Source organism: Polyodon spathula, chromosome 35 (assembly GCF_017654505.1).
Source record: "Polyodon spathula isolate WHYD16114869_AA chromosome 35, ASM1765450v1, whole genome shotgun sequence".
NCBI lineage: Eukaryota > Metazoa > Chordata > Actinopteri > Acipenseriformes > Polyodontidae > Polyodon > Polyodon spathula.
This window is the reverse complement of record NC_054568.1, coordinates 1,722,067-1,748,728: the sequence shown is the minus strand read 5'-3', so window position 1 is coordinate 1,748,728 and position 26,662 is coordinate 1,722,067. Positions and strand designations below refer to the sequence as shown.

The window sequence follows — 26,662 nt, the reverse complement described above, 5'->3', positions numbered from 1 at the left end:
ACAATTCAATTTGTGCTTACAAAGTGGAATTTCTGAAGTGGCTTTGTTTAGATAAATCATAACAATAATACATAAATAATGTATCACAGGTGCCAAATGCTGTAATAAAACAAGAAGAAACGACCATTATTGCAGTATCTGCAAGTGAGTCAATAGAGAATATGTCCAGAAAATGAGCAGCCGAGAGGACAGGGGACACAGATTGAAAAAGGAGATCGCTCGATCTACCTATATAGAATATTGTATAGGTGGCTGTATGATACAAGCAGGAATACACTCCACAAGAGATCACACTTTCCGTTAGTGTGTAAAGGTTTTCTGTGTGTGGTTTGCATTTTCTAGTTGCTTGTTAAATTTGTCTCCATCCTCAGTTTTATTTGTGTGTGTTAGAGGCTACCTCGCTCCAACACTGTGAATGAATGTGACATCACTTCCACCACCAAGGCATTTCAGGTGGCTGTATCACATCGCTATCAGCTATCAGGGTCTGCCATATTAGACAACAGATAAGATATTAAATATGACGAAAGGGCTGGAGTGTTCATTTTCATCTCAAACTCACCGAGTCCTTCAGGGCCATGAAGCAGTGGCAGATCCAGCGACGGGTGGTCCCATCTCTGCAGATGTAGGAGAACGCTTTGTCATAATTGCGGTCCGGAGCGCAGAACGACACCTTCTCGATGGTCTGGTCCAATATCAGGTCCTGCAGGGAAACAACCTGCATTCAATTCATTTCAAATAGCTTACAATGGAGATGCATTCGCTACAAGAGGGTTCTGTCCTACCTACAGTGTGATGCTTACAAACAGAATCATGACTGTTTTAATATTTTCACGGGTTTACACCTGGAGAACAAAACTCATCTTTTCAAGTTTTACTCAGGAGCGTTCATCGACAGTACGCCACTCAATCCAATCACAGCCCCGGCACTGTTGCAGGAGGGAGCATGAACTGCACACACTGCCAGGTTTAGAAGAAAAATGATTTCTCCTGGCAAACGCTCCCGAGTAACAGCTGGTGAAAAGGAAATCCTCAGCTGATTCACCTGTGATGTGTGAATAAAAATATCAAAACAAATGTTGAAAAATATACTGCTGTGAAACAGACAACACAGGGTTCAGCAGAGGTAAAACAGGGTCTTATAAATACAACAGTCCTGAATCCTTAAAAGAAAAAAAAAAAGACTACAAAATACATAAACTAATATAGAATATATCGTACTGTGCAAACCAGCTTTCTCTATTGATACAGAAGGAATAGCCAGCTTGTTTTAGTCCTGTCCTGTGTCTACATGCCATTTTTCACTTTCCTAAAAGCCATCACATTCATTTTTCTATAAACTGTCTTTAACCCGGAGTACGGTATAGGTTAATACTACACGGGTGAAAACAAAACTACAATGTTCAATTATGCAGCATTAGGAGCAATTAAGGAGGACAACCCCCCATGTACAGATCTCTGCTATTATATCATTAAAAAGGCAAACACTGTACAATACAGACCAGTTTGGAATTAAAAGGATTCATACAGTACCCCTCCTCCCCCTATCTCCCTGAAAAGGCAAATGGAAATAATAAATGTTCCAGATAACCTATAAAATGAGAGTCACTGGGAGATTTGGAAGCCCAGTGCCTTTGTGCGAGCCCCAGCCACGGGGAAATATCACTGCTGGTAATTGTAACCAGCAGTGTAACCAAAGCAGAGGAGTGTGGGGGGAGAAACAGCAACGCTTTCCTGTTTCTGTACAGCAGGACACAAAGGGACTTGCTAGGACTCTAAAGAAACCTTTATAACTGCCTCATTATTTCAGCTGGGAGGGACAGTGGGAAAGCCCTCGGCTGCTGAATAGGCTTTTATTTTCATTGGTGAGACTTCAGCAGATTGTAAAATAACGCAGCGCTTGAAAAAAACAGTGTGTAGGGATTGAGACTGCAAATGGTGCATTTCCTACAAAGTGTACAGCAGGTTTTAAAACAGCAGCACTGAAAGAGAAGTAGCCACAAATTAGTGTAGAAGGGATAAAACAGAAAAGAATGATGCAGCAATGCGTTTGTTATTCACTCCACCTATTCACTAGAACAAAAGAACATTTACGAATGAGAGGAAGCCATTTGGCCCATCAATGCTCGTCCGGTTCCCAGTGATTCTGCCTCAGCAACATGACCAAGTAACCCATTACCGCTCTCTGTGTGAAGAAGAGTCCTTAGTCTGTCTCCACTTAATTTCTAACTATGGTCCTGGTTTCTGATCAGTGCTTACAGTATTGGCTAGGGTTAACTTTGTCAGCTCCTTTTAGGATTCTGTAAACTTCAATCACGTCTCTTTGCACTTGTTTAATGTACCAAAGAGCTTAAAATAAAACTCCATTCAGGGTTAACTTTGCCAACTCCTTTCAAGAGTTTAAAGACTTCAATCAAGTCACCCCTGATTCTTTTTTTCTAGGCTAAATAAGTCTTGATTCCTTGAAGCCCCAGGATTAGTTTGATTGCTCTTCGATGGACTCTCCAAGGCCTCAAAGTCCTTTTTATATAGTAGGGAAATGAACACAGTTTGCAGTGGTCACACCAGTCTCTGCGTGAAGAAGTATCTCTTAGGGGCTCCCGAGTGAAGGCACTCCATGTGGACTGTGGGATGTGCCCTATAGCCTGGGGATCGCTGCTTCGTATAGCTGCACGATCACCGTGAAAGAAGTCATTGCCATTGGGGCACAAGTAAGTGGACTTGATCAACAACAATGCTGAAGTAAGCCAAGGCATCCATTCAGTCTTCCAGAGTAACCAGGGTATACCAGGAGAACACGCCCCACCCCAGGGTATACCAGGAGAACACGTCCCACCCCAGGGCATACCAGGAGAATGTGACCACACCAGAGCATACCAGGAGAACATGCCCACAAGATGATGCAAAATCAGATTGACGGGTCCTAATAAAGTGGCCGGACATGGTATGTAATCGCAGCGAGACATGTGCATTCATACACAGACTGACAGCTGCATCGAAACATCCTAGATTGTGATACTTTCAATAACTTGGGCTAAAGGACAACAAAGTTCCCTCACAATTGTGATTTATAACACTTGTAAAAATGTAAGTGCGGCTGTGACAGAGATCGAAGGCAAAGGGAACAGAGTACTCTGGACTAAAAGGCATGATCATTTATTCCCGTGGGTAGGTGGAAGTCAGCCGGCTAGAAAAGGGGTGGAGCTACGGTACCCACACTCAATGACTCAGACCGGAAACGGCGTGGCATCCGTGGATTGGAGAAGCGGATCCGCTCGTTAACCAAGGGGTCATGAGGGAGGGTATAAAATAGGGGTGTAGCAAAGTAATCTGCTCCTTTGTCAATGGTTGGTAAAACGTACAGCTGAAAACCGTGAGTGTTTGTTTTATGTTTGTTAATGTTGGCTGTAACTGTTGTCTGTCTCACTAGACTCCCAGTAACATGATCCAGAGCTGTAGCGCAAGCCAGCATCAACCTGGACATCACTTTCACTGAGAACTGTAATTACACCACTAGTACCTAATATCACTCACTGTTAACTGTGTTTGTGTTTAGTGTGGGTGTGTGTAAAACCCGGGGGATTCCAGTTATAAGTGATACACGCCTCTGTATCTCTCCAGCATTTATTATTTACAGGTGTTTGCCTTAAGGCTCAGGACATTGTCATTATTTCAGTAAACACCCCTGCACCTGAAAGCACTTGTCTGCGTGATTAATCTGCTGTGCACTGCACTCACCTGTATGCCCTCACCACTTTGCCCCAGCAGCACGTGGACATTGCAGTAACTAGTGGCAATTAACTTGTAACTGGAACAGATTCCTTTTTAAAAATAGCTTCCCCAGCACTGGCAACACTTTGACTTTTACGTGATGCTAAAAGCATCAATTACTTCTATGTATTATCTGTGGCATTAGGAACACTGTCATTAGCTGCCTTATTATTCTGAATAACTTTGTTCTTTGCTTGTACTACAGAACAGCTTATAGCGACCTGGCATCCACAGTAAAAGGTGGCGTGTTTTGGGCATATCCATGCCTCAGCTGTACATCTCCCTTTCACTTAGTTTCAGCAGCCAGTTTAAAAGAAGTTCTTACCTTTGTTTTATCATCTACGACCCGCAGACCATCTGCAGACACCCACAAGACTGCTTTCACAGACTTCTTTCCAATCTGAAAGGAAGGATACATTAAATACACAACACAGTTCGGCTTGGAGAGAACACCCACTCAATCCAATACAGGAAATCGCCACTGCACACGTAATTCTATTACCTCAGAAAACTGAGAGCACAAACAGACCATTCCCAGAACTCATTATCCACCAATCAATACATTCGTCTCATTGTCCAACTGTCTGCTGTCTAAACCCCATACCTAATCTTTTACGGTAAATGTATATTTAGGAGCATTTTATGTGGAATATTTGTCGAATACCATCTGAGTATAAATACAAGCATTACCTAAACTAGAAAGGGGTTTCTAGTTTTCATGAATAAAAGCAAACCATAATCTAAACTTCATATCAAACCAAAAACGGTAAAAGTAAAAAGTAAAACGGATATACTTTGAGAGAATCATAGAATACAGCTGTGTACTAACTACACAGACACTGTGTCAAAGACACTATCAATAGAATGGCTAGGGGTTGAAGCCATACAACAGTGACTGGATTTATTTTGTACTAAACATTAAGAAAATAACTCAAAGTGTCTTTGTACAGCACACACTTAAGGCAGCCACCTTAAAGTCACAGGTCAAAGCAAAGGGTTCCTCTAGATTTTGCTAGAAGAATTTCCGCAGCTCTGAAAATATGAAGCTGCAAGCTGAAATGGTTTATGAGATATTACTAGTCATATAAGGGGCGGATATGCAGGGATGATTAAAAATAGCTACAAATGTTTTCGGATTTCCCAATATCTAATAAAAAAAAACTAATACAAATACTGTACATGAGGTATCATAGATAATAAATAGGGTCCTTGTTAAATCCTGAATAAAGGCATTGGGCATGAGGCTATTGCTGTATGTCAAGTGGCACACAACGACGGTGGGTCAGGGCATCATTCAAACACTTTGTTCAACAATAAAAATAAATCATTTTTAAAACAGTGTCCGACATCTTCGAACAAAGTTGCGGGGAGCTCTGTCCTGCAGCCAAGACATGAAAAGGAACTAAAACACGGTCAACCTGCAGCGGTACACAGGAACCATTGTACACCTGTGTGTGGGCTGTGCTTATCCGAGTCATTCTGAATGACGTAGACCACGCTATTTATAGACCCTCAACTTGACAGAATTAGGCACTCTCCTAAAACCATCTAATTATCATGCTTCGTGATTTTCAGCAAGGGCCCAGGAGTGGTGAGGGACTGAAGCAATGACACCCCCTCGCTGCCCTGCTTTACAACGTCCTGCTAGTACAGGACACCCTGGATAGGCTCCAACCCACAGACACCCCCACACCACACCCGAGCAGGGCTGGCACGCTTCTTATCTGACTATCAGACCACCACTTACAAATACGTTTTGCTTTAGGAGAGGCAAATGTACTGTTTAAAAAACGAAACTATATTGGTGAGATAATAATCCCACAAAATAAGATATCATGTTACACCAATAAAACATAATTAAAAAGTAAGAAGAATTAGTAATTTAGAGCAATCAGAAGTTCTGTCTCAAAACACCTGTAACTATAAAAAACTGGTGTGCTGAACTTTGAGAAAGACTGTCAAAACTGTCAAAGCATTATTTTTTTTCTATTTTTTTTATGACTAACTTGGTAAAAACAGTAACATTTGGTGAAACCCTGTAGCCACATAAAAAAAAAAAAAAGGATTTGTTTTCCAAAATCTGTTACCCTTTTCATTAGATGGGATGCAGTTAGCAATCTCTGTGATGTGTCCGATGACAGCAATCCCTGCTGGCCGTGCTCCCACACTGACTCATGTGCAATACTGCTCTGCCACAGTGTTTCTGGTTCTGTGCTACAGAGTTTGCAAGTGGGGACAAAGTTTTAAAAGTAGATCAACAGTAAAGGGATGAATAAAATTGCCATGCGGGCATACATCACTTCTCAAGCCTTCCTGATCTGGAGTGCTGTTTGTCCAATAATTTCCTTTAAATTAACTCCTATTTAAAAATAACACAAACTAGAACCAATCAGCTAAGACTAAGATATAACTGGCGACCAGGTAAAGATTCCAGACTATGATTTAACCCTCTACAGCTAAGAGGACCAGGTGGAACTGCATTTAAACATTATAAACTCTCTTCACACATAATGGAGTACAATTTCAAAGCCAGCCTTTTATTAACTCCTATTCTACGAAACTACAACACAACAATGTTACAAACTAAGAAAACAAACTGGGGAGGGCTGAAGAGACGCTGAATTCCACTTTAGGCAAACTGCACGGCAGATGGAATTTGGATCTTGGTGGAGATAATGTAGCTCTAAACCAGAAAGCATGCTAGGTACAAACATCAGATATCACTACTAACAAAAATCTACATTTAATACAAACTAACGACTACAATTTATTACACCCGAAATGCTTTAAACAATTTTAATAATAGCATCCCAGTTATTTGTTTGAAATGTAAAACACAAAGAGAGAGAGAGAGCTGGCTGTCCTCTACTTTCCAGACTACTGTAGATTTGAGCACCTCCCTCTGCCTGCTCCATGATTCAATTCATGACTCTAACCTCAGGTATCCTTTTGGCTGAAGAGTGACGTTGTCTTCATTTGTTCTAAAGAAGTTAATCCTGCAAAACTGGAAGCCAAGCTCAGCTCTTAAAATCCAGCAGTGGAAAAACGTAATGCCTTACTGGTTAAGCATTGAAAAAAGCTTGGCAGAAGATAAAAACAAAATAGCTCAATTTGAAAAGATCGGGGGCAAGATGTTAGAGGATCTCCGGCTCTTTGATTCTTAGTTGGGGGAAAAAAAAGTGAACAAATACAAGTTTTATCTGTTACGTGATTGTTTGTTTGCTGTGTTCCTCATTTTGTAGAATAAAGAGTTATTGGGTTTTGTGTTACTGTCTGTTAAAGCAAAAAGTAAAACAATAAAAACTGTTTTACAAAACGAGAGGGAGGCGTTGAATTAGATTTTTAGCTGTTTGGTTCGATTTAAAAAAAATAAAAATAAACATGTTTCTCTTTTTTAAAAAAAAAATAGGAGTTAATTAAAAGTAGTAATTAATTACAAAGTAAATGAAAACATACCGTGGCGATCTCAAAACCCAGCCGCCCTCAAAATGACTTTCAAAGTGTGCAAAGCTGATAACAGCTCCTTTGCCTAATCTGAGAGACAGAGAGTCACCTCGTGTGTGAATCTCCGATAAGAGAGATGAGAGGGTGCCGAGCACAGGGCACATCCAGACAGTTTGAGTTATTTTCTTTCATTTTACTTTCCTCAAGCAGCAAAACTCAATTAAAATGTGAAGGCCCTGGTGTGAAGGGCTAGTGTTGCCAGCCTGAAAATCTTTGAAGCTGATATCGTGCCAAGAGGAAAACAATAATAATTTCCGACAATGAGTGCCTAGAGCCGTGTCTAATTCTATTGTGCTTCCATTCTCATGCACCATCTAACCCACTGCAAAAACCTTTGTTACAGCATTAGCTGTTTACCACTGTACCATTTAAAAGAAGAACATGCATCGATTCCCCTATAATGGAGCTACCGCAACAGATATAACTGCATTACATCAGTTTTGCACTTTTTTCCCATTTTGCATGCATTGGATAATGTAAGCACCACCTTTAAAACATCTTCAGTCTGCAGTATGCTGTTTAGCATCACGAGATCTGAGCGATAACAGAAAATACCTTAAGACGAGCGATGATGCCTGCATAGGATTCGCAGAAGAACTTGGCAAACGGACAAATGCAAATGCACACACTATTGGTGGTTTGGTTTCGGTTGTCATGTCAAAATTCCCATCTTACAAAACGCTTTTCTTTTATTATACTTTTTTAAAATAAAACTGAATGAAAGTTTGGAGTTTACGCTATTGCCAAAACGTTCTGCTCTGCTCTACACCACTGTCACACTGCACAGTCACAGCTAGACTCCATTACAAGCTGATCTCTGATAGCACTGTCACACTGCACACAGTCACAGCTAGACTCCACTACAAGCTGATCTCTAATCCCCATTGCAGTTATGAGGTTAAGGATGCAGTAAGCAGAGACAACTCGGTACCATGCTTGGTACTTGTTTGTTGAAATTGCAATCACAATGCTATTTTCTTTAATTACAAATACAGTTATAGCTATGCTGCAGTAATTGCAATTATCAAATCACACTGAAAAGAAACAAATAGCCACACACATTAAAATGCTTTACAACTTGGAACTGTGAATGACTAGGCTTGGAAAGGTGCCCAACTGAACTGTAATTGAGAAATTAGAATAACGCAGGTGTGCCTAGGTTCAGCTACAGTGACATTGTTAATTGCAATTACAATTACACAGGACAGAATCGCAATTGAAATTGAGCCAGCTCTGCTCAGTACTCACAGTTTTCAGCTTCTTCACTGCCTCTTCACATACATGCATTCCTCGAGACTCGTCCACCTCCACGTGCCCCAGATACTGAGGAAGAGCAGAGTCCAGAGTCAAGCAGCAGCAATCACACGACACCGCGGCTTTATAAGAAGTGACTATTTCACCTGGAGAGTAGAACCGAGCCCCCTCCCTTGCCGTTTGAAAATTCACATCATTATACATCTCCCTTGCATCCAAACATCCCCAGTTTTTTTTCACTAAACTTTCGAGTAAACTTTCCTCTGATGCAATCCCCCTGAAGAAAGTTTCTCAGAGCAGAGCGTGTTTTGTCCAGACCAGAGTGACGTGCGGAGCTGTGCAGCAACACATCACGTCTGACAAGAACTACAAGCACTGATACCTCGCTACTGTAGAATAAATCTGTTTCAAGTTTTATTTTAAATAGCACTTTGACGGAGTCATTTTTTCTATATATACATTATACTTTTTAAAAGGTAATTATCATGGAGATATTAATTAGACAAGCAAGTCAATTATATTTTTTATTTTTGTTAGATTGTAGTGTTTTTTGTTCTAGTCATGCAAGCTAAAAAGTGTTTCAGTTTATTTGGGAACTACATTCTGGTCTATGACTATGTACCCTACACCTTATGCTTGAAAAATATGTTTCCTATTTCTTCAAGTGGTTTATTGTGTGGATAGTCTCTTAAAATAAAATTACTATTTGCTGGTTTACAAAATCATAAGCAGACACAACTCATCTAGACTATAGAGACTGAGCAATCGTCTGGACGTTCTGCATTGTTTTAGTTTTGTTTAGGTCCTGCTTCCACCCCATGTAAACATGTCCAGCTGCTGTCCTCAGTGAATACAGTCTTGTGGCCACTGTACTGTATTTATGAGAAACCACTGTAACTAGTGAGTCCTCATAAAATCGCAAGAGTAAAAACGTGAAAGAGTGCACGTACTGGTTCAAATGTGTATAAATGTATCAGATTATAGCCAAATTCATTTGAAACATTTATACAAGGCTCAGATTGTAAAATAAAAGTTTGGTGAAGATTTGGGCAAAGTGAAACCAGTTATATTCACCACAGACAGACACTGCCAGTGCAGGTATGTTTCAGTCAAAAAGCAACATTACAGTTACCACTAGCAGCTCAAACTGCTGGGCAAATCTGTTTTTAGGCATAACTGTTCTCATTGCAACGAAGGCAAACTTACACACATTGTAATAGGGTATAATGCAACTTTCTGCAGAAGCATACATGTAGAATAGTAAAAGAAATCATTCTTGATGCCTGTATTTTCCCCCCAGTCAATGCATCTGAAAAATTTTCATGAAAGCGACTGTAACTCTGTACAGTAACTGCAGTTGTGTCCTCCAACTCCAAGACTGGTATTCATTTCAAACAGCATGACGTTAGCGGGGGGGTAATTACGTCAGATGTAACTGGTGCTGGCCCAGCCCAGCCCTCCAAGGCTCCAAGGCTGAACGTGCTGACTTTGCAAGAGCTGAATCTGAATCCACAAAGCAGCGCAAAGCATCGGAGCAAGGAACAAACTTGCCAGCAATGATAGTAAACTTTTTATTGTTAAATTATCAGACCTATAAATATTCCCTTTAAAGTAAATGCTTGTAAAGCTACCAGTAGTGTATTGTGTTCTGTGTTGAGAGAGAGATCATGATTAGATGCAGATTTTTTTTAATGCTGGAGGAAACTGTATAGCACATATAATTAAAAGGTGAGACTATTATGAATGTGTACTCCTGAAAAAATCCTCTGGAAGTACCAGTATGAAATGAGCTTGTTTAGATAGATAGATAGATAGATAGATAGATAGATAGATAGATAGATAGACAGACAGACAGACACACACACACATGTACCGCATCACTTTCTTCTGGGACAATCAGCAAGCTTGTGAAATTTCCAGACAAAACTAAAACCAGGCAACACATATTTGGCGGCTCAGGAAATCCAAAGGGATCCAGACCACACACAGAATTGGGCAGAAAGTTTATTCAGCTTCAAGATATTATTTTATGATGCATTTCATTTCGTCTGCGGAAGAATTTCCATGGGAAAATGATTTTGCCCCTGGTACAGTGCAATGTTAGTTTTTAAGAAATGATTGCAGAGCTGTCTCTAATACTATTTTCCACTGGCTTCACAAAGCGTGCTTCATAAAAAGAAGGGTTAACTCCCCTGTTTGGTGGAGTTAAACAGATAAACATGAACAGACACGCTGTTACTGACACCTTCCCTCCCCTCCAGTCCTTTACTCTCAGGTGCTGTTCACGTGTTAACAGTCACAGACCCGACAGTGCGCTTCACATGAACCGTTCTGTGAGAGTCCTTTCACGTGCTGGGATGAAGGCTACCAGCACCACCCTGCAGGTCCAGTGTGCCTAACAGAACATAAACAACCAATCACAGAACACTCACGCAAACGGAACATGCAGTCCAGTGGCCACGCCCCCTGCACGCATCACCGTTCTGACAGAGCTCTCAGCTGTCAGTCTCGCGCTCAGCAACACCACACAGACGCTAACCGTTAAAATATGTTGTCTTTAACCCAGGATTTGCATACCACAGGAGAGTAGGAATGAGTACTCTGTATTCCTTATATGAGAAGTGGGTAAACGCTACACCATTGCGCATGGGATACACTGTGGCTCTAGTAGTTTCCATTGCGTGATCCAGAGGACACCCCCGGCATCTCCAGCCTTTTTAAAACTCTGCTAAGCTCTCAGTATGTAGTGAATGGGATCGCCTCACAGACACTGGAGGAGTTTTATAGGAGGGAATACTTGTATTAGCTATCTTGCACATAATGAGGCTGTGTGACCCCTGTGAAGACACACGTAAGGCACTGTAAGCTATCACAAGTACAGCTATGGTTATATGTTTTGCCTCACCCTGTAGAATAAACTAATTTTGCTTAAGTTGAATGAAACCTGCTGAATAACATATTGAATTAGATACCGCTTTGCAGTTTTCCATATACTTAAAGAAAAACTGACAAGCAAAAAAACAAAATTATTTTGAAACCACAGTGACTTCTATTATGGCTTCCGATGTCATTTAGTAGTTTCTTTGATTACATGATGTTAAATAAAAGACATAAATTATGTTCATATAGTTTTTTTTTTTTTTTTTTTTTTTTTTTTTTTTTTTAATTAAAATTTTGTCCCAATCCTAAAACTCTACATGATGTCCCTCTTTAGGTCAGAGCTGTAGGCATGCCTCAGTTTAATGGTAAGATACTTCCTGTTATAACTTGTTGAAATGTAGGCAGTGGTCTCAGGGGTGTTTCCTAAACTGTAGGATTAAAACGTGTTTAAACATTTCAGCTATAACATATTGGGAATGTTAATACCCAAACCTGAAAAGCCATCATAAGAAATGGCTGCAACATGTACAGTGGTTTGCAGAAGTATTCACCCCCTATCAATACTGTCACATTTTATTGAATTACAAATAATGTATTTCAAACATTTTCTTTTTGACTCAAAACAGGTTTTCATTAAGGATTTGCCTGTACTTTGCACCATCCATTCTCCCCTCTGTCCTGACAAGCTTCCCAGTCCCTGCTGAAGAGAAGCATCCCCACAGCATGATGCTGCCACCATGCTTGACAGTTGGGATGGAGTTGACTGGGTGATGTGCAGTGTTGGGCTTGCACCAGACTGAACGCTTGGAATTTAGACCGAAAAGTTCAATTTTTGTCTCGTCTGACCACAAAACCTTTTTCCACATGTCTGCAGTATCATCTGCATGCTTTTTCGTGAACTCTATATGTGCTTTAAGATGAGGCTTTTTGAGTCATGGCTTTTTTCTTACCACCCGTCCATACAGGCCAGCTTTGTGTAGGGACTTGCTTAGTGTTGATGTGTGAACACTGACTCCCCTCCTCAGACACAGAACTTTGCAGATCTCTCAAGTTGATTGTTGGCTTCTGAGTGACTTCCCGTGCCAGTTCCTTGCTTGCCCGGCTGCTCAGTTTGGGAGGGTGACCTGATCTGGGTAGTGTCTGGGTGGTATGATGCATCTTCCACTTCTTAATGATGGACTTCACTGTGCTGAGAGGGATAATCAGCGCCTTTGAAATTTTCTTGTACCCTTCTCCTGCTCTGTGTCTCTCTACCACTTTATCCCTGACTTGTTTCAAAAGCTCCTCGGTCTTCAAGTTTGCTTTGTTAGATCACTATGTGAGTTGCAAAGTCTTTATATACCTGAGGGAAATTATCTACAAGTTAAACCACTTTGATTACACACAGGCTGAAACCATTTCACTAATTCTGTGACCTTTCAAACAAATCATCTGCATCCGAGCTGATTTAGGGCTGCAGTAGCAAAGGGGTTGAATACTTAAGCAACTGAGATTGTATTCTTCAGCAAGCCACTGTATCTGTGCATAAGACTGTGTGCAGCATTTAATTGTAAAGGGAAAAGACCATGCAGAACTACTGAACAGGAAACACATTGGTTTACACTTGCTATAATATGCATAATTTTGACGGTTAACCTCTAAACTATTACCACCCTGCCTGTTAAATATGAATTAGCCATCGTTCAATAGAAAACATAGCATGATCTACATTAATACTTATTGACCACTGCTCAGCATGATACAACCAAAGAAGTTGTCGTTTTGCCATTTCACTTTATAAAACAGGATAATTTTGGAAACTAAATGCAAGCTTAAGGAAATTCCACAGAGAACAAATGAACAGAATTTCTACAATACATTGCTCTTTCAAGAACAGTTCAAGCAGCAGCTGGTATAAATGTACGCTCGCAGTGGAAGCCAGGCTGGCACTGTGCTGGCTGTGCCGCTGTCATTCTCCCTTCCCTTTCATGGCACAGACACACCCATTGGAAATGAAATCCTATGTAACTGGATAACACTGTGTGGCACACACCCCTAACATTCTTTAAAACTCACAGAAACGGGCGTAATGTTTAAATCGCTTCGTAAAATGAAAATGTTTTTATCTAAACATGAAAAGGATATCTCTTGTCTCAACTTTGTAGAAGCAGGAGTCCTCCTCAGACAGACAGGGTGCAAGAGTTTCCTTGCACTGTCCTGCAGGCATGCTGTATGTAGAATAAAATCCTCGCACTGTCCTGCAGGCATGCTATATGTAGTATAAAAGCACGTTTACACTCACCCGTACTGGGAAGCTGCATTTGCCCTTGCGCACGGCTTCCTCGTCAGACTGCCACTGGTGCGGCCGGCTGGCTTCCGGCACATAGCAGGGCTTCTTCCTTCGCAGGCTCTGACGCAGTTTGTTCATTGTGGGATCCGTCACACTGCAGAGCAAGAGAGGCAGAGTTAGGAGAAGCCCATCCTACACCAACAGCTAGAACCAGCTTTCACACAAAGTGAAAAATGTTGAATTTAAATCAAGGGAAGTAATGTTAAAACTGTACAATGCACTAGTAAGACCTCATCTTGAATATTGTGTGCAGTTCTGGCCACCTCGCTATAAAAAAAGATATTGCTGCTCTAGAAAGAGTGCAAAGAAGAGCAACCAGAATTATTCCGGGCTTAAAAGGCATGTCATATGCAGACAGGCTAAAAGAATTGAATCTGTTCAGTCTTGAACAAAGAAGACTACGTGGCGACCTAATTCAAGCATTCAAAATTCTAAAAGGTATTGACAGTGTCGACCCAAGGGACTTTTTCAGCCTGAAAAAAGAAACAAGGACCAGGGGTCACAAATGGAGATTAGACAAAGGGGCATTCAGAACAGAAAATAGGAGGCACTTTTTTACACAGAGAATTGTGAGGGTCTGGAATCAACTTCCCAGTAATGTTGTTGTTGAAGCTGCCACCCTGGGATCCTTCAAGAAGCTGCTTGATGAGATTCTGGGATCAATAAGCTACTAACAACCAAACGAGCAAGATGAGCCGAATGGCCTCCTCTCGTTTGTAAACTTTCTTATGTTCTTATGTTCTAAAGCAAGTCAATCTAGACCAGGGGGAGGCAACCCTGGTCCTGGAGTGCCACAGACAGTTCTGGGTTTTGTTTTACCTAAGCCCCTAATTGAGTCAATGATTGGCTTAATTGGTGAGAAATACCATGTGTTCCAGGTATGTAGCAATGACGATTAAGAGATATCTACAAAACCTGCAGGATTGTGGCACTCCAGGATCAGAAATAAACCAACAAAGCTGTGACTTATGCAGGTTATTGACTGCAACCCAAAAGGAGTTCAACCACAAAATACTGTCTTTGATATCATGAGGGCTAGCACCAGCCAGCTGCAGCATGTATGATGATATTACAATCTTATCATAATAAAAACTACAAGGTAAGAGTTTATGGAGTCTTGGAGGGTCCTAGACTCGCAACAGCTACAAGCAGCTTTGAGAGATGAAGAGAAGTTCAAGAGGTGTTCTTGCTTATTTATTCCTCTGTTTCCAATCAGACTCACTGTAATTGTAAAAGGAGTTGACAAAGTTAACCCTCACCAATACTCTAAGCTCAGCACAAAAACCAAGACACAGGTGGAAATTAGGAGGACAGACAGGAGAGAGGGAAGCCAGCCATGCTGTGAAGGCTGAATCACTGTGGTCCTTTAGGACCCAATACAGTTTTGAGACCAATCAGCTACAGGGAACCAAGCATTAAAATGGGCCGAATGGCATTCTCTCAGCTGTGAGTTTTCTTATGTTCTTATGAGTAATCGTTTTTCGCATTTCTTTTCAAACCACGAAGACTACATCCTTTATATTGATTGCATTACCGAAACTAAAACAGGCAGCATATGTTGTTTTTCTTTGAGTAAATCGATGGCTGAATGCATTAGTGTTGGCACTACCCCCATCTACAGCTCCAGCTCGCTGCTCACGGCATGCCAGTGCCATCTACCCTCATCTGACAGCTTCAGACAACAAGAGAATCAATTATCTTTATTATCCTTATCTTCAAAAACCTGAAAACCTCCCAGCTACTTTAACATAGGTGAACACTCCCTACAGCCGCTTCAGAAAGTGAAAACAAGTACTGAATCTGAGCCAGGCAGAGGCAGGGGGCATTCATTCAAACCACAGTCTACTACACTGAAACTTATAAACAGCCCCCCAAAAAAGACAGCACGCGAAGTGGGCGGGGCTACAACTACTCTCTCAGAAAACAGTCATGGCAGATGACAAACAAACAAGTAAACAACAATCTTGGGAGGACAAGGAAATTCAATAATTAATACAAGCACAACTTGGACAACACACAACAGCAGCTAAACACAGCAGTTAGAAATCTTAAACTGTTTGAACAAGTCTCACAGATTAAGAAGCAGTAGAGTAGACAAAAACGCAGCACAGTGCCCGGATCAGCGCTGTAAGAGTCAATTTCCTGGGGCAGCTTTCAGCACAGTGCTGACAATGAGTCCTATTATGCTAACAGTTTAGCAACTTCATGAATGTAAAAAAAGAATGGTTCACAACTAAAAGGCTGCAGAATAGTTCTTGTCAGAGGATAGTACCAAAAAACAGTGGTGTACATTCCCAATGTTTAGCAGGTGTCCATGACAACAGCACCAAAACAGTCTGACAGAAGGCCACATCCTGAAGTAGAGATCACAAGCTTTCGGTACAGGGTGTGTGGCATTCAGGTGCATACACTGACAAGGGCACTTAGAGAAGGGCAATTATTTTGCAGGAAAGCTCTCTGCAGAGGATATTAGTATTATGAACCAAAACTAAAGAGATTTAGCAAATTCTTCCAATTTTATAGCTGTCATAATACTGGCTATAGCAAAGTCTGGTTAATTAACCACAAACTGGGGATTCATTTAGCATCATTCACAAAGCTTTTTGGTGGAAATAAACTATTACTTAGGAAAACAAAACTACACATTGTTTAAATATCTTTGTGCTCACATTTCTGCCTGACCCACCAGCTCAGGGGCAGAGGAGCTTTAGAGTAGATCTACACAATCTACACGTACCAGCTAACTGGGGAGACAATATCTGTATTGCTATTGCCATGTTGACATCGGGGTATCTTTGGACATCAATGATATAACCTCATGTGTCCCTGTGGTACCCCCTCATGTCAATAATTCTGCTTTTCTACTTCCTTGCTGGGGGCTGCCTGGTTTTCACATAGTGTTAGTTTAAGAGATACCCTTCACATATCTAAACTCAGTCTACACTCTGAAATAGAGAGCACATCATTGGATTTCCTGGCTGTTTAAACAGGTTCAAACCTTTGGGGAATACTTGTACCAACAAAGAACCCTGTTGACTCACCCTCTTTCAGAGCTACTTTATGATCACTCCAACAGTCACGTGGACGAGATTGCGTGTGCTCAACATTTATGTTCATGTGGACAAGACTTTGAATAAAAGATGGCATTAAAAACACTACACTGCACACATCTTTCCAGCAACCTCCTCAGCGGTCCAGTGTTTTTATTTCAGAGTAACAGTTGACATGTTGCGTTTATAAGTGCAACCAAAGAAACAAATTGGAACAGGACTCAAGAAAGCATGCAGCGGTTCAACTGCACAGCGAGGACAGTGAAAATTTAAGCCATACACCTTGAAGATGTTAAACTATGTGAAGCTTATGTCTCAGTATTTGTTAACCTATATATTGATATGCAATACCAACACAGATAACCGCACAGAATCCACCCAAAAGTACAACAACCGTGCATGACTGATTTCTGTAGGATTACCATAGGCACCTCTAGGTGGTCACACCACCCACTGTGTTAATTGTGACTTAAAAATGAACATGCGACTCATGTCTGAGTAAAGCAAGAGTAAAACTGTACAGACTGGGTTCCCAAAGCCTTGCTCTAGTGTGACGTTTTCCCCTTTGCTGGTCATTTGTAGCTTTGAAACTGCAATAGTGTTTTATTCCTCTTGAAACAAGAGGTGCACATTTTGCACATGTTTAGTAAATCTGTATGGTATTCCTTCTAAAATGGCTGCAAGCGTCAACACAGTGTGTGCGTCATTCTCCTGTAAAACTGAATGTAATGTAAGAAATAAAGAGGCGGGGCCACAGTGTAGAGCATAGCTCTACAGCCACAGCAATCTGCAAATGCAAACCAGACAGGGTTTCCATACATACCAGAGCTGTCAAACGCTCTCTTTGGGTTTTTCAATTCTTTTTCATGCTGGCTCTGAACCTCACCAGAAACCCTCAGCTAAAGGAGTCCAATCTCTCCAGAGTCTGACTTCATTATGTGTGCAATGCAGCCCAGCTGGACTACAGATTTCAAACAAAAAATAAATAAAGCAATGCCTCTCAGGCTCACGCTCAATACCAACATCCACAACTTTCTTCTCCAAATAGTTGTTTGAAAACATCTGGAATAGATTGTAGACCTGACCCCCCCCTCCCCCCCCCCAAAAAAAACACCAACATCAGATTAAACTTCATCTTGAGCCATCAAACCAAACACAAATCAGCCATGTCAGTGCAGGTCCCAGTTGTCAGCAGAGGTCACGCCACAGGGAGCGCTGTAGTCAATGTGTTTAAACTCTGGAATCCTCTGTAGTGTTGCAGTCCTGAAAATGCTAACCTGCATGTCTTCAGTGCTTGTGAAGAATTGGTTACGATGACAAACACAAACCTCTGCGCTGGCTCTCGACATAGACTAGATCAAAAGGCAAGGTTCTGGAAAATGGAACTGTGGGATATATCTACAGGAATCAACTACTGACACATTATTTCCCCCCATATGTGTCAAATCATGTTAACAAGTCTTCTGTATGTTGTTTCTAAATATTAGATGATTAAATAAAATAAAACTTATGCAAAAAAATGACTGAGAACAAAAATGATTTGATTCACATTGAGAACAGGATTTGAATCGCATTGAAAACATCAGAATGCCATTTCTGCAAATATATCCTTTTGTAGATCTGTTAAAAGTGAACCCATTTCGAAAGCAAACATTGAATTCTTGGCTGTCACGTGTAGACAGAAGTGCCACCGGACTCACCCTTGTCTTTTGGTGTTCTGGACAGAGGTTGATTTGCAGTAGCCAGTCTCCTCCTTTTGACACAGCCTGTGGGAATTCAATTATTGGCTAATCCAGCACCAAACTGAGCATGCTCCACAATGCATGGAACCAAAGTGCATACACTATAAAATGTGAAGGACACCTTTTAACTTGATTTTAGGAAAAAAAAAAAAGGGTCAACTCTACACACTTGCCGATTGGTTAAAGGCGGATTACAAGCGCACCCCCCCCCCCCCACCTCCCCTGCCTACAGAGTCCCATTCATTTCCTCCAGAGCTTGGCAGTGTGTGCCATGTTCAGTTCACAGCCTCTGATCATAAACGAGGCTGGATGTAAAACCAGTCAACCACAGCCATTCAGCAGGGTTTCAAATAGAGGAGGTAAAAATAGAAACAGCATTCTGTCACCGGCGAAAACAAAAACACGAAACACAAAGATACGTGTAAAATGGGCCTGTCCTTGTCTCTTAGTGATTGTGGTACCGACAATCACTAAAATGCAATGGAACGTCAACAGATTTCTTTTGACGATCAGAAAAAAAAAACCCTTTCACAAAATCGAATACTGTAATGGGATTATTAACACAGTAAAAAGGTTGATTTAATTATGATTTCTAAGCCCCATGACGCCACCTGCTGGCATATAACGCTTAAAAATAACACTGAAAGAAAACAACGCTAAAAATGACATTCTAAGTGCTTACCAATAACCAATACCACACAGCGGAAATTAACTAGACTCGTCTTTCACAGATTAGCACTATGATGTTACTAAAGCTAACGGAAGGCTTGGATATTATTTGCTGATGAGTGCATTCCAAGGGTTTTATTAGTGTAGAGTGAAAGGGATCGAACAGCAGTCAATTACAAGTCTCACTCCTGCTTCTCTTTCATGTCTACTTCCATTATCAAACACAAAAGCTGTAACCTGTAACTTTTCACACATAATGTAACTAACACAATGTACTTATTTTCTGTCCAAAAAAGACGAGGAGGGACTTGGAGGACACTTCAACTACTCCTATTTATTTTTGTTTTTTTTATTTAAAAAAAAAAAATGCCTGTTCGTTTAGCTATATGACAATAAAACAGCTCTTCGGTTTGGTTTCACAGAATTAGTGGCAATCGGGGTCTGTGGTCTGAATTATTTTTGTCGAGCAGAATAAGAAACTCCTTTGAGTCTACAGCTTTGGCCAAATGTTTTGCATCACCTACAATTTTAGGATTGAAACATTTAAAAAAAAAGATTTTTTATTTGTAATCAAAGAAACTACTAAATGATATCGCAAAAGTCTACCAGAAGCTGTAATAGTAGTACGGTATTTCATGTTAGATTTTGAAATGTCACATTTTCAATTTTTGTCAGTTTTGCCTTAATATGGAAAACTACAAAGCGGTATGCAATTCAATATGTTAACGTAACATTATTCAGCAGGTTTCACTTGACTATGAAGCAAAATGAGTTCATTCTATAGCTTTACATGAGAAGAGGACATTTTTTAATGTATATATTTATACACTACCCCAGACTGGGACCCAGGCATCCCGTGATGATCCAATGTGGTATCCGAGGGCCGCTAGGATAAGGAGGAAACTTAAGGTCCAGTCAGAACTGACAGGTTAATAGTTAAAGGCTCTGTTTAATAGCTTTGTAATATTTTCTCCTTTCACAAAAAAAGAAAATGTTCAAGCAGAATGGCAGTAAAGTACAGATAGAAATATTTGAGGTGTTGATGCAGTGCAGGGTTAAACTACAGAAAATGGAGTCTCTGGCAGTGCTATGGTCCTCCCTTGAGCAGCTATAAGCTCGCTGGGTGGAGGTGGGGGAGGAGGCTCCTAGACATTATTCTGCCAATGAGATGTATTATGGGATATTGACCAGACTAATGGGTCTGAAGAACCTGCCGACTCAAGGCTAATGCAGAGCCATGTTTCACTGTGAGAGACAGACAGCTTCAAAAACAAGCAGCCCTGCTGCTCCTCTTCCCTACTCTGACACACACACCCCCCCACTGTAACCCTTCCCTGCTCTCTGACACACCCCCCTCCCCACTGTAACCCTTCCCTGCTCTGATACACACACCCCCCCCACTGTAACCCTTCCCTGCTCTGATACACACACCCCCCCCACTGTAACCCTTTCCCTGCTCTCCCACACACACACACACACTGTAACCCTTGGGAAGGGACGAGAGGTTGTGTGTAATCCCTTGCTCCTGTAATCCCCCCCCCCCCCACTCCCTGGGACGAGAGTCTGTGTGTGTAGGGTTCCCTGCTTAGGACACGCGACACACTGTAAACCCTTCCCTGACATTGATAACACACACCCCCAACTGTGTGGGGTGACATTCCCTGCTCTCCGAAACACGCAAAACCCCACATTGGAACCCTTCCTGCTCTCCCACCACACACACCACACACAACACACTGGAATCCTTCCCTTCCCTGCGAGCACCACATTGGGAAGGGACGAGAGGGGACTGTGTGTGGAAAAGGACGAGACCACGTGTGTGTGTGTGTAACATTGGGAAGGGACAGAGAGGCGCACCACACTGTAACCCTTCCCTGCTCTCCCACGACACACCCCCACTGTAATCCTTGACATGGAAAGGACGAGAGGAAAGTTCACAATGACCGACCTCCTCCTCCTCCTCCTCCCTACTGTTTACTTAATTTAAATGCAGTAGCTCCCCCTGTACTTCGAAGCTACAGATATTACATTGCTCCGATAGCCCAAACCAAAGTTTATACACTCAAGGTGGTTACTGCCTGTATATCCCCTGCTTCATCACTTCGGGATGCTGTTTTCTCCTGATCCCTTTCCTGTACTACACTGCTGGTGTTTCCCTGATCCCTTTCCTGTACCACTCTGCTGGTGTTTCCCTGATCCCTTTCCTGTACCACTCTGCTGCTGTTTCCCAGATCCCTTTCCTGTACTACACTGTTGCCGTTTCCCCGATCCCTTTCCTGTACCACACTGCTGCCGTTTCCCCGATCCCTTTCCTGTACTACACTGCTGCCGTTTCCCCGATCCCTTTCCTGTACCACTCTGCTGCCGTTTCCCTGATCCCTTTCCTGCACCACTCTGCTGCCGTTTCCCTGATCCCGTTCCTGCACCACTCTGCTGCCGTTTCCCTGATCCCGTTCCTGCACCACTCTGCTGCCGTTTCCCTGATCCCTTTCCTGCACCACTCTGCTGCCGTTTCCCTGATCCCTTTCCTGCACCACTCTGCTGCTGTTTCCCTGATCCCGTTCCTGCACCACTCTGCTGCTGTTTCCCTGATCCCGTTCCTGCACCACTCTGCTGCCGTTTCCCTGATCCCGTTCCTGCACCACTCTGCTGCCGTTTTCCTGATCCCGTTCCTGCACCACTCTGCTGCTGTTTCCCCCCCGATCCCTTTCCTGCACCACTCTGCTGCTGTCGTCTCAATGGCGTATCTGACAGGTGGAGCCAGTAGTTTATTTTTACACTCACAGATGTCCTTTTATCTAAAAGAATATACTGTGTAAAGAGTGTAAAGATGCCCTCATCTAGCCCATATTGCTGTAGACTGTAAAGCAACCGCAGACCAGTAACAGTTGCTGTAGCCCTCAGGCTATTGTTAAAGATACAGGCATTGCACACATTCTCCATCTCACATGATATGCAGAAGAAAAAATCAGAACAACAAGCCGAGTATAAAAAGGATCAGATCAGCTCTTTGAAGGTAAATCAAACACTGTACTGTTTTTACGGCTTTCGTTTGACTTTTGCGATATCATTTTGTAGTTTCTTTGGATTACATTAAATAAAATATCTAAATTATATTTTCACATCATTTTAATTATGTCTCCATCCTAAAATTCTAGGCGATGCGAAACTTTTGCCCATAGAGTATGGATTATAAAATATAGCGACTCGCGTGTGGTACAATTCTAGATGCAGAGATAGAAGGGGATAACAATGAAGAAGAAGGTTATTATTCAGTACATGTTTCACCATTGTATATTTATCTCTGGGCTCTAAAGAGGGACTGGTAACCTTGGATAACAGTAATGATATCCGGTCCAGGCTCCCCATTTCTAAATACTAATCAGACCAGACAGTACTGCAGGATTATTTCTATACATGCACCACATAGTAATTTACCAAAATGAAACAGAAACAGCATCTGGAAGAACACAAGGTTAGAAGGAGAATGAGGCAGCGGGCTGGGGGTGTTGGCTGACAGGAAGTGCTACCAGGCTGGGCTGAAACACCGAGACTGGGAGGGGGTCAGGCCAGCATCCCTGGAACACAGAAGACGGTTTCTGAAAACCGTAATATTCATGTTCATTGTTTCCTTAAATGAATATTCCATTCTGTAGGTTTATGGAGACCCGAGGGACCCAAAAGGATGGTTGTCTTTGAAGACTGCTTGGCTGTCTCCACTTGCATTGTTAGGGACGAAGAAATAATTGTCTGCTCAGTGATTCCACTCTATTCCGATCAGAAGCTGGCTTTCTATTGTGCTGGAAACCCTGTGTACAGCGAGTCATTCTGGCTTGCCAGGAAACCAGCTATTCAGCAGGACCTGGAGGTATGTGTTTGTGTGTCTCTCACAGTGTTGCTGGCTTCTTCAACAGTACTGCATTCAAAACATATGAAATTCTTAAAGACTGAAAGATTCAAACAATGTTCAATGTTCAATTTTTTATTTTTATTTTTTTTTTTAAAAGTGGATTTCGTAATCTTGATTATTTTTATTCTGGATAAATGTAATCCAACAGTGACTTTCTGAAAAACCAGATCAAAACGATTCAGATAAAATGTAATCCTGTTCAGAAAATATAGGATTACTAAAATCCAGATTACAAACTTTGAAAAACCAGCCTGTGCAGATTACTTGGCCTTCTTATAATACTTGACTATCTGGGTACCAGCAACAGTATTTGTTCTCTCTTGTACTCTCACTCCACTTCACTCTCACTCTGTCCTAGCACACTCTCACTCCAGTACAGTTCCAGCTGTTCTCTGCACTCAACGATTTGATACAGTCTGCCTGCTGCAGATGGATTAGCTCCAGATGTTTTCCCATAGCAGCAATAAGCCTCAGGGTTACTTACAGTGCAACCAAGGAGAAGGGATAGCATTAACTATCACAGTTGCTTTATGTATCTGTCCATGCGTTTGTGACACGTGGCCGAGCTGGACACCAAACATACTCACGCTAACCAAAAGGAACATTTTAAAATGGTCTCAATGCTGTAAAGGACTCTTGCATATGACGATTCGTATCTGTGCTCTAACCACACACAACGTACAGCATGCACAATGATTTCTCTCAAGTGACCTCAGGTCAGTCTGGCCACAATTTTCCTTGAAAATGGTACAAATTGACATGGAATGAGCGCCTCGACTCCAATTACGTCTTTGCCAATATTTATGACTCCAACTCTATTGAAGTCAGTGGAGCTATCACCACTTGGTAAGACAAATTAATGTTCAGCACACTCACAGGAGGCATCATTGCTGTGCAAGTATAGTGTATCAAACAATATTTACAACACTTAACACATTGGGAAATAACGCTGCTTCAAATACAGGATACGTAAACTTTTCACAACAAGTGTAGGTCTAGTTCTGTACAAGCAATTATCTTTCTTTTTCTGGGAGATTTTATTAGTCACATATTTTTAAAAGTAAATTAGCAATTAGCAAAAGAACTCAAAGCTTTAAAATGAGTCCTTTTTCCTTCCAATGCAAATCAGCCCGATCCTACGCATCATCAGAGGCCTGTTCCTGTACATTAAACGTTTGGAATGATCTGGCTGTTTTGCAATAAGTAAGCTGTCAGGTCTGTCTGGTTTAAAACCTACTAATCTAAAGATGTAAGGACCCTGCTGTCCTTGCCTAAGGCACGCCAATACAGGGCAGGGTGCAGTCAGAGTCTTTCAAACAGAGACCAGAATGGGAGTCTTCCAAGTGAGCTTGTATTATTTACAGCAAGATTCCAGTCTCTGTGCTGCCATCCCAGTACCCAAACAACACCACCACGAAATGCCCTTACAAGGGTTCCAGAGCAGCAGTCCTTCATTAGTCTTGCCTTTTGCTGGACCTCGTGATAAATTCCTTTGCATCTGCCAGTTTAAGCTCAGTCTGTGCACATGCAAGTCCAAACCACAAACAATGCTGAAATTGAAATAAGGTTTATCATTAAATGTGACCACGAGCAGGTGTTATTCCATGAACCGTTAATAATGATGAGGAGCTGGAAGATCCTGGGATCCAATCCCAGCTTCACTGCAGAGTCCCTGATTGGGTAACCTGCAGACCCCGTAGCCCCAGGGGTTACAGATCAGCACTGGGATTTAAACCAAGCTGTGCTGTAGCCTGGAAGGGGTGTAGCTGGTGATTCCAATAGCTCAGTCACCAACTAACTGACCTCTTACCTGAGGGTGAGGTGCAGCTCATTGGTCAGAGTGCAGGGGCTGGGTGGCACTGCCCTATCTGTATGACCTGGAAATGGTGCAGCCAAGGGGTTAAAAAGGAGGAGAGGAGATACTGGGTCGGCTCACACTGTTGGCGTCACAAGTTCACACGTTTTAAAAAAACTGTCCGATGGCAAGATTAACAGAGGGGGAAAAAATCGGTTTAGCAACGTATATTATTTCACTTTGGAAAACCCAAAGGCACCGCGACAGATCAATCCCTTTCAATATCCTGTTTCACTATGCTTCCCTGACCCATTCAGAGCAGTCATTTACACAATGAAATAAGCAGGACTTCCACGAGAGGTTTATATGGGAGAGGATGCACTGTACTTGTTCATGTGTGTGGCCTTGGTACAAGCTCCAGGTCAAAGCATGCATGTCCGAGTTATACCAGCCCAGCACGACCGAGACCTCCGACAGCAGCAGGTCAGCACTCCTGCAGGACACCTGCTACACAGTCCTGCACTGCCAGAGAGACCCTGTTAGCGCCATTTTGATTACTTATTGATTTGTATAAAGCTGCCACACTTCCCGCATCCATGATCCTTTCTATAATATATCAACCAGCTAAATTACATGCAGTGAAGGCTAAAAGCAAACACAAAGAAGCTCATTATGGTTACTTCACAAGACAGCAATTCCGGGACAACATTGGGCTTCCCTGTGTTTTATGGACAGACTCAGTCATCCACAGCAGTTGTTCCTAGCCCTGGTGTTACAGACTTTTCCCATGGACCACTGCCAGCATGGGACCCAAAACTATAATGGTAGTTAAAATACTATTATTACCCTTATACAAGTTTCCCCATAGTAAAGGCATGGCAAAATGTAATAGTGAAAGCAGGGTAAAAGCATAGGCTAGTGTTGAAAAGAATAGTGAGATATGGTAAATCATATTAATTAACATGGCAAAACAGGGAAAACTACAGTGAAACTGCACAAATACAGTGGTTCACTTTTATAAGGGCACGGTTATTATAGTCTAAATAAATACAGTATTACAGTTTGCTAAATACATGGTGTAAGGAGACCCAGCATGAGAGATTTCTACCGCTGATTTAGAACCCCTACAAAAATATCAAGACAATCAGGATGAAATATATTGCTGCAAGATGGGATGTCAAAATGGGACCCAGCAGAGATAAAGTAATGTGTTTCCTATTACACAAGGTTTTGGTTTCCCTTTCATGTGTGGTTTAGCATGCAGGTTGGGAATTAGGTAGAGGCTGAAACCTAATTTTGAGAATTCTCCAGGGGCCACCTGGTATTTGCTTGCAGGCTACAGATTAGGAACCAAAGGTCTTTATGTACATACACACACACACACACACAATATATATGTCCATGCTCTTCCCTGTTCTCTCTTTGTCAATGAAGGAATTGACAATTGTCTCAAACTCATAGTGATGGAGAGATCTTTGCAGGTACACCCTCAATCCATTCTGTGAAGAACACTTTTTAAAAACGTTACGATTTAAAGATTTGTGAAAAGGGGCCATGAAGTCTAAATCTCAAATCGGTTTCTGGTGGTTACAGCTAATGTGAAGTAAATATTATTCGTTTTTTATTGGACAATGGCCATTATGAAACCCGGTCAAGACATTCATCGGAAGCATACTGCCTGAGTCATTAACACAACAATGTGGCAATGAAATGGTTATTCTTCATTGGCCAACACAGGTAATGAACCTTAACTATGAA

At 41.8% G+C, this 26,662-nt stretch overlaps 1 protein-coding gene across 2 annotated transcripts in view; it reads right to left on the bottom strand.

Moving 5' to 3' along the window:
- LOC121303886 (protein numb homolog) overlaps positions 1 to 26,662 on the bottom strand; it is a 59,895-nt gene that overhangs the window by 8,147 nt on the left and 25,086 nt on the right. For both annotated transcript variants that reach the window (XM_041234741.1, XM_041234742.1), the window contains exons 3-6: positions 13,691 to 13,832; positions 8,524 to 8,598; positions 4,097 to 4,171; positions 563 to 703 (exon numbers count right to left, since the gene is read on the bottom strand). In XM_041234741.1, the coding sequence (XP_041090675.1) occupies positions 563 to 703; positions 4,097 to 4,171; positions 8,524 to 8,598; positions 13,691 to 13,816 (417 nt within the window). In that variant the 5' untranslated portion in view covers positions 13,817 to 13,832. The remainder of the gene's footprint in view (positions 1 to 562; positions 704 to 4,096; positions 4,172 to 8,523; positions 8,599 to 13,690; positions 13,833 to 26,662) is intronic.